At 42.8% G+C, this 8,734-nt stretch overlaps 1 protein-coding gene across 1 annotated transcript; it reads right to left on the reverse strand.

The window, feature by feature from the left end:
• Window positions 1-664: 664 nt before the first annotated feature.
• On the reverse strand, window positions 665-6,764 carry ppp1r3ab (protein phosphatase 1, regulatory subunit 3Ab). Its single transcript, XM_019265786.2, has 4 exons — window positions 5,625-6,764; window positions 5,096-5,163; window positions 4,893-4,990; window positions 665-4,234 (listed from the first exon to the last, which is right to left on the reverse strand). The coding sequence occupies exons 1-4, from the start codon at window positions 6,527-6,529 to the stop codon at window positions 1,157-1,159; spliced, it is 4,149 nt and encodes a 1,382-aa protein (XP_019121331.2). The 5' UTR covers window positions 6,530-6,764; the 3' UTR covers window positions 665-1,156.
• Window positions 6,765-8,734: the final 1,970 nt, after the last annotated feature.

Genomic DNA, 8,734 nt, shown 5'->3' on the forward strand with positions numbered 1-8,734 from the left:
CGGTGATAACAGGATACCTGATTTGATCAGAATGCAGCCAGAGATTAAAAAAAACAAAAAACATTTCACCACACTGGTAACACAAATCCAAACTGTCAGGTCAGAATCCGGTTCCTGCGTTCTTGTGGATTTTCAGGGTATGACCGCAGATCTCGCACATGACATACCCCAGGATGGCAGTCATGTTGCAAAACACTCAATCTGGTTTGGATTATCTGTTTCTAACCTGCAGACCTTTTTTCAAGAGAATACAATGTATTCCAAGTATGCTGAACCTGCTGTACATTTGGAAACAGTCTACTTTCTTACACAATCGTGTAATATGTACTTGAAGACAATGTCTGTCGGTCTGTTGACCCACCGCTTTGATTCACATTGAATATTTTAACATCCATTGGCTGGAATCCTGTGAAAGTTCATGCATGGTCCCCAGAAGATGAATCATAATTCACGACCCCCTTTTTTGAGTCCTATTTAGATTAAGCTGGCATGCTAACATACACTGAAAGCACTGCTTCAGAGCTGCTGGCATGGCTGTATGACTACAGTACATGGTGGATATTAAATTGCAGGAATGTAAATAATATATTCTACTATTGTTAGTCCACTATTAGTACTATGGACACTAATGCTAATAAAAAGCCACTGAAAGCATTGAATTATTCGTCTGCAGTACAATTTATTCATTCCAGACAAACCGAATGTATAATGTGTACAATTATTGCTAGGTAGTATCTATACACACACAGCACGCTGATGAGTTTCATTTACGCCTCAAGAATGCATTAATGCTCTGCAGAAATGATCAGTGTAAGCGATGGTCCGCAGCCTGTTGTCAGAGTGGACGCTAAGCGTAAAGGAAATTGGTTCATACTCTTGACAACAGAGAATTAACGTCCTCCCATAGGGAATATACAGCACTCAATCTGATATGTGTCATATATGCTTGAAATCAATGCCCACTGTGTGTCACAGTTCGTGTTTTTTTTTTGTTTTTTTTTCCATGTAGGTCTTGTTCAAATATCTTTAGATGAAGGGAAATGTCAGATGGTGAAAAACCGGAGTGGTTTAAATCTACTAAACCTACAGAGCTTTGTGGGTGTCATGCCAGCCACCTTGTACACTCACAAGTTAAACAATACCACAAACTGCAATTTCAATTCAACCTGTTGTTGTTTTTAACAGGTTGCGTCTCTCCTTGACAGTAGAGCCAAATCACTGATATCAAGTAGAGCCCAAAACAGGCAAGAAAGTCATAATGGTAGGCCACAACGACAAATATCACCAACAATGTGGCGTATAGCAATGTTTTTGAGATATTGCTCCAGGAAAAAGTCTCCATCCACCATGACGCATTTCTGTCGACGCTGTCCTCTCCACTTGACGCTGGCAGAGCTGTCGGTTGGAAGTCCGCAGCCTCTGTGTCCTGCAGGAGGCTGAGGTTTGGTTCTTCATCCAGAGACTCACTGATGGATGGCATGGGCGTGGACAGCAGTTTGCTTCTGCTTATAGAGGGCCTTTTGCCCACGCTAAAACCTGCATCTTTGTTGTGTTGTGTATGTGGCTGTGGCCCCGTGTGAACAGCCCTCAGACAATGCATGTACAGCTCCACCTCGTCGTCTGAGTCGGACTCTGCTGAAGCGCTGTCGTGGCCTAATTGGTCACTTTTGGGTTCATCCGGAAAAATGCAGGAACCTCCCTCTATGGCGGTGGGTTCGCTCTCATCTCGGGCGGCTTTTGACAGGTCATGTGTGACATTCTCGTTGCTTCGGAAATCCTCCTCTTTGTAAAGATGCACTTCAGCTGGGATGTGGGCATTTTGCCCTTCTCCTGTATTTTCTTCAATTACTCTCTCGTCCTGCACATTGTTCACCAGAGCAGATAAACCATCCTCAGCTTTGGTTTGTGTAATGTCGAACCCGGCTTTATTTTCTTTGTCCGACTCTGCATCTCTGATCTCTGACTCTCGTGTTTCGTCAACTAGAATTTCCTCCTTGTAATCTGGATCCTCCTTTTCTTTGTCCTCCATTGCTTTTACCTGATCCTCCCTCTCCACATTTGCCTCATCATCAGCATCCAAGTCTATTTCCATTTCCTCCTCCCCCTCTTTCTCTTCTTCTTCTTCTTGGACATTTATTTTTTTATTATTGACCTCTTGTTTCTCTGCTTTCTCTGACTCTATCCCCTCTCCTTCCTCTATTTTCTCTATTTTAATCCCCTCAAGTAGTTCTTCCTCTACAGGCATCTTTGTGGTTTGAACATGTTCTAATTCTTTCTCAACTTCTTCCCTGTTTTTACCAGTGGTGATCTCCTCACTTTGTTCCTCTCCAATCCTCTGTTTGTCCTCTGCATCTTTCTCTCCTGCAGCTGTTATCTCCCCCACCATTTCGTCTTTTTCCGTCCCTGTTGTACTCCTGTTTTCTGATGCTGTCTCAGTGTCTGTGACCTCCATCTCTTGGTCTGTCTCCACTGTTTTGCTGTTCTCTGCTTTAGAACATGTTGGCTCGCTTTCCTCGTCATCTGTTAATATGTTTTTCTCCTCTTCTTCAACCATCATTTCCCAGTTTTTGACCTCGGTAGTGTCAGCTAAACAAAATCCCACCAGGTTTGAGACATCAACCTCCATTTTATAATGCTCGTTTTTTCCTGAAACAATAATTTCTTCAGCTTTGAGCTCCACTGACACGTCATGTGTGTGTCTCATCATTGCTTTTGGCATTGACTCAGCTACCTCACCAATGACCTTAATGTCAGCTGAGTAGTTTGTTTCATCTTTACTCCAGACATTCACCTTTTTGTTTTCTTCCTCCACATTTTTACTGTCTTTGTTGACTTTAGGAGATATCTGGTGCTTTGTCGCATTCTTTCCCTCCACAGCTTCAAAACAGGAAACATAGCTATTCTCAGTTCCTTTTGTAGCTGAATTAATAATGTTATTCAAATCATGGCACGCTTCTAATAGTCTATCCTCCCCTGAGATGTTTGTTGATAGAGTTTGCCTGTTATCGTCTTTCTTTGACTCCTCTGCACACTTGGACTCTGTGAGTGACATAAATGAGGTTTCTACACTGGCCACGAGTTCTTCTGTTTTATTTTGAGCATGTGTTTCGTCCAGATTAGTTTTTATTTGTGCACATGTATGCTCTGGAAGTTGAGTGCGTGCTGTTTGTGCCGTGTTTTGGCTTTGGAGGTCATGGGTTAGATCATCTTCCTGTGTTTCTCCCTGGAGATGTAAACTCTCCTGGGGTATTTGTGGAGTGAATACATGTGTATTTGTAATATTTTTAGTGTGTGAATGTACTACTTCGTCTCCTGAAATAGATTTTAGAACCTCAGGTGCTTTTGTGCATCTCTGGTCTGGATCCTGTAGAGTTTCTGCATTTTCTGTCACACTCAGACTTGTTTCTTCTTCTTCAATGGGAGGACTATTCGGAGTGACATGCAGGCATTCTTGGTCTGGAGTCTTAATCACATTTCTCTGAACTTTGTCATTGTTATCTCTAGCACCTTTTTTAACAGTGCAGCCGATCTCTCTTCCTGCAGTGCGAGGGTAAATTTGATTTAAGTTTCCAACATTCAGAGTAGCCCGTACTGGATCACCTAAGCTCTGACTTTCACTTCCCACTCTGCCAAACACTTGATGATACAGCGGCGCCAACACTGTTCCAAATGTGAAGCTGTCTTTCTTGCTAACAAGACTCTCGCTGCTTACCGCTGAAATAACATAAGTGTCAGCTGGTTCAGCTGCAGTGTTGCTAGTACATTCATAACTCACGTCTTGCCTCTGACTGCTTTCCACAGCTTCGGAGACAGACTTGTTGATACTTTGACGTTCCACAGGAGCAAGCTCATCATTTGAATGCAATGGCTTGTCTGGAAGATGCGTGGCACTCTCACCTCCTGTTAATGTGGTTGAGTCAGCCAAATTGATGCTCTCCAATTTCTCTGACTCGCTGTTTGATGTGCACTCGTGTGCTGGTGATGTATCATGTGTAACATCAAGGATGAGAGATTCAGAATCAAACTGAGAACCTCCCGACTTGTCGCTCCCGTCAGAAAATGATTGCTTTTCCTCTGGGGATTCTTCTTGAGTTGCCTGTTTTGCTTCTGGAGGTGATTCATCTCTTTCAGTGTCATTCGCTCCTCCACCTCGCTGAGCAAAGATGTCCCTCATCCGAGCCATCCGTGCAGCCTTTCTGCGATTTCTTCGGCTGCAGTTCCTTCGACTCTCGGTCTGTCAGTCAACAAGGATAGATCCATTTCAGTTAGGTCACACAAACTGGTTAAAGAAAAGTGAGTGGGGTGACAAGTTGTTCATATTAAATAGTCCATGAATGCATTTCTGATATATAAGAAAATATCAAATTAAAAACAGTACCGTATAGTATTGTATAATTTTGTAATAGTATAGTATCAAAAGAGCATGCTTGAGAAAATATGAGCCACTGAGGAAATGCAAAACAGGCACTGGGTGTCCTTTAGGTGCACAGTACAGTACATTACGTTACATTGGTGCCAATCTTATCCCAGTCATGTGATGTTCTCTCAGAAAGAGCACCGGGGTTCATGATGTGATTTATATTCCTCCTGTACCTCACAGACACACCACAGGGTCTTTAAGTTCAGTCTCAAAGTTATTAATTAACATCAAACCTCTTAAAGTAAGAGGTAAAAAAGAGTTAGGGATCAAACAATCCAAAACAATTTGATGAGGAGGATTTAGGATTTCAGAACGGTTGTTATAAAGTATGTAATCTTATGCTAATTTAAGACTATTTTGCAATTGGCCTTCGAAGTCTGGATGTATGGCAAGGAAGTCTAAAGGCAAATTATAAAATATATTAGTTTGGTTTGTGCCAAAAAAAGAAATACAGAAATTTTTCTTCACTCACCAGTGATTTCTGTCCGTCTTCCTCTGATGTTCCTGACTGAACATCAGGAATTTCTTTGGCTTTCATAGTGTCCACTTTGTCTCCTTGTTTTGACACATCTGGAGAAAAGCGACAGTTTACATTTTACATTTAGATCGAGGCTTCACTCTGTTAAATTTCACAAATATCATGTTGATTTCACAATTAGCAAAACAGATATTCACCTGTTGATATATTTTCCTGAGATGAAGCTTCCATTGCTGACATGTTTTCCACAGCGGGGAAGTTCTGACTGCGAATTAATAATAAAACCGTGACGTCATTCATTTGTCTGTGAGACTATCATCAATCAGCAAAACACATATGGTGACAATGTCGAGATTAAGACATTTTTAAAATAACTTTGCTGATGGTGTTTATCAGTGCGACATATGATGATTGCACAAGCCATGAACCACAGTTTTGTCAATCAATTATTCAGCAAAAATCTAAAGGATCTTTTCACAAAATAACTTACAGGTTTGTTTGGTTTGTTTATCTTTTGCTTTACACGCAGAAATCAATTGCTATCAAAGCTATCATATCAGCTTTTATATAATAATAACAGCAACAAGGTGCTCAGGTTAAGACTTCAGTAGCCAAATTTAATTTAATTGTGTAGCAGAGTCCACTTTTCCACCTAAGGCATGGTGGACATTTCTACTGATCATGTATGATTTTCAGGATACAAGGTAATACACTTTATATCCTCACCCAACAGTCTTAAGGCAGCTTCTCTTGTTCACATTTTCCTTCTGGCTCTTCTTCTCTTTCCTCTTGTCCATTCTCTGGTGACAGTACAGCACGTAGTTCCTGTTGTTATTGTTGGCCCAAAATGTCCCCACAGGAGTCTCGTATCGCAGACAAAACTCAACTCTGGCTCCCCGATCTCCAAAATCTGGCACCAAAGTGAGCCTAAATGAGAAACAGTCCGTCGAATTGTCAGTGGAACCAGGGATGTACTCTGCCAGGAGGTCAAAGTGGCTGGACCAGGAGTCCAAAGTTGTTCTGACGTACACAGCCTTATTGAAAGAAATGTTGAGGACTCGGATCACTCCTTTTAGTACTGTGGTCCCTGGAAGTAACTCGATGGTCTCCAACTCCACTTTCTGCTCCAGGACTTTGATGAACAGCTCCTCAGTCGATAAAGGAAGGCAGAAAGTGAAAGGAGAGAGGAAGTATTCCTCCAGATCTTTACCTTCGCCTTCTAAAGAGTCATATCCTGGCAGCTTTGGTACATCCCATGTGTCAAACTCCTTCACTTGTACCAAACAGAGACCTTTAGCGTCCGCAAAGGACACTCTCCTGGAGCCAGACAGGGGCGGCTCAGAGTCCGAATCCTCTTCAGAGACAGAGCTCCTTCTCCGTGGTAGAGGGGAAGATTTGGGCCTGATGCCAATCACCACTTCACCCTCATCATCATCCAGGTCCGGGTCCAAAGTGCTGAAGCCTGGCACCCCTAAGAAGCTACAGGCCCCTGAAGGTCTCAGTTGTCCCACAAACTCCATGGGGCTCTCTGTGAGAGAGGCAGTGGGAAGTGAACTGCAGCGCTTCTGTTTCTGGCAACTGGCATTCAACATGCTCTGACTTAACAGATGGAGTCGAGTTACAGATGACATTGTTGCAAGGGCCACCACTATAAATAGGCCAGAAGGGACTTAAACTATGTATAGTCTAAGTCTAAGTTCAGGAGGAGGAAATATCATCTTGTCTCTTTGAGGCGAAGCGTTTGTGTGATACAATCTTCATCATAGATTAATAATTATCTAAAATTAAACTACAAAACGGCTAAAGGTTTCGTACACATCATCCTTGTGTAATGTGCCCTGGAGCGCTATGACGCTATTTGTATAATAAACATGAGGATTACTATGGTAGCTGCTTGTGTTTTGTTGCTATTGGCCTCCAATGAACATCACATCAAATAGCCTTTGCACACTATTTATAGGCCTCAGGGTTTTGGGAATGCCCATCTTTGACTACATTTGGTTGTATCTTTGAAACCATCTTGTGTATTTGCTATAAAACATCTGGGCTGAATCCAATTACTATTTCTGGAGTTCCCAGTGAGAGCTGAAGACATCCCTACATCCCAGGCTATCAGAAGTTTAGAGACACTTGGTCCCCCCTTTCATACAAAAAGAAGGCTATATATCTTTGTCTGCATTTAAATATTTGTAGTGAGACATGTGTGTCTTTGCAATAAATATATATTTTCATGTATATGTATGAATGTTTATATGTGTAGACTTTTGTACGAGTTTTTTGGGAGTTTTCTTTCCTCCCTCTTGGGGGTGGGGTGTGTGTGCATGGAAGTATCTGTGTATAAATATCACTAAATATGATAATAATAATAATTTCAATGAGAGTATAAGTTTATACTGTATATATAGCAACAATCATTCCATCTGCTGATACCAGAATAATACAGTTTACAGTTACGCACTGTGTTTGTGCTATTTCCTGTGTTTATCTCACAGCTGTGATAAAATGTCAAGCCCAAGTCATGGGCTTGTCTTTAATCTAACTGAGCAAATAAAATACATATTTTTACAGTGAGTAAGAGTGTTGTGTCTCAACTGAAGAATGGTAAGCCCCCCTCCCTGAATTGGACATGAACAGTATAAAAGTCATGTAAAAGCTGTCTGGCAGATAGTAGTTTTGTTCAACAGGAAAGAGCCAAACAGAGGATGTGGGATCTGCTACCGATACTTTAAATTTCACTGCGGTGCTGGGACTTGGAAGTTAGAGTAAAAAATAAAGAATGAAAACCGAGAAAGCAAAGAGAGGAGAGCAGCTCGTGGATACTTCGTACATGAAAGTAAAAAAGGCAAAATGTGACTTCATAAATGCGTCTAAGACAGAAGACAACAGCAGAGAAATTAGTTCACAAGAAATGGCTGCGACAGTGACGGATGCTGTCAGGACCTGTGAGAGCACCCTCACCAACCCGGACAACACGATGAGCTCGTCGGACAATGCTTCCTCTGAGGACACTCAGCTCTTCTCAAAGCCCTCGTCCTCCTACATTGCCCTGATTGCCAAAGTCATCCTGGCTTCGCCCTCCCAGAAACTCAACCTGGCGTCCATCTACAGAGCAATGAAGGAGAAGTTTCCCTACCTCAAGAGCCGGGGTCCGGGCTGGAGGAACAGTGTACGGCACAACTTGTCCGTAAATGACTGCTTTGTGAAGGTGAGCCGCTGCGAGGATGGTCGGGGACATTATTGGGGTGTTCATCATGCTTATCTGAGGGACTTCCAGCAGGGGAACTTCAGACAGTGCAGTAGGGACAGGGGGAGGAGGGAGAGGGAGCGATATAGTAAAGTAACGGGGTGTCTGGCTTGGATGGAGACCAGCTGCTTCTTGGGAAGGTTCTACGAGAGCAGATCTTTGGGTTGTGCGGAGCCACAATGTCCTCTACAGGAACCAAGGAGGTATCAGCTAAGTTCTCCGGACTGGACCCAACCACACTATCAACCTTGCGGCGTCAATGTGGGCTGGGTACAACCGCCCAGCTGGTTGAAGTATTTTCCAGACTCACACGGCAGGGTTACAGCTGGAAGAGGGCACAACAGTCAACCCATGACCTCCGGACTGCAATGCTGGGTGATGAATGACCCAGTGCTGAAAGCGTCATATGACAGCAGGTTCATGACAACAGCATTTCAAGCTGTCGGGTTTCCTGGCTGCTGGTGTATGTCTCCGGTCATCAAAGACCTTTTACCTTACAAACCCTGCTTATAATTGCTCCCTTTGAACGTCGCCTTGAAGCATTTGTGGTTTTTGCTGTCTCAGAACAAATGTATGTCACTTTTTGATGCAA

The sequence above is a fragment of the Larimichthys crocea genome, chromosome XXI (assembly GCF_000972845.2).
Source record: "Larimichthys crocea isolate SSNF chromosome XXI, L_crocea_2.0, whole genome shotgun sequence".
NCBI classification, from domain to species: Eukaryota; Metazoa; Chordata; class Actinopteri; family Sciaenidae; genus Larimichthys; species Larimichthys crocea.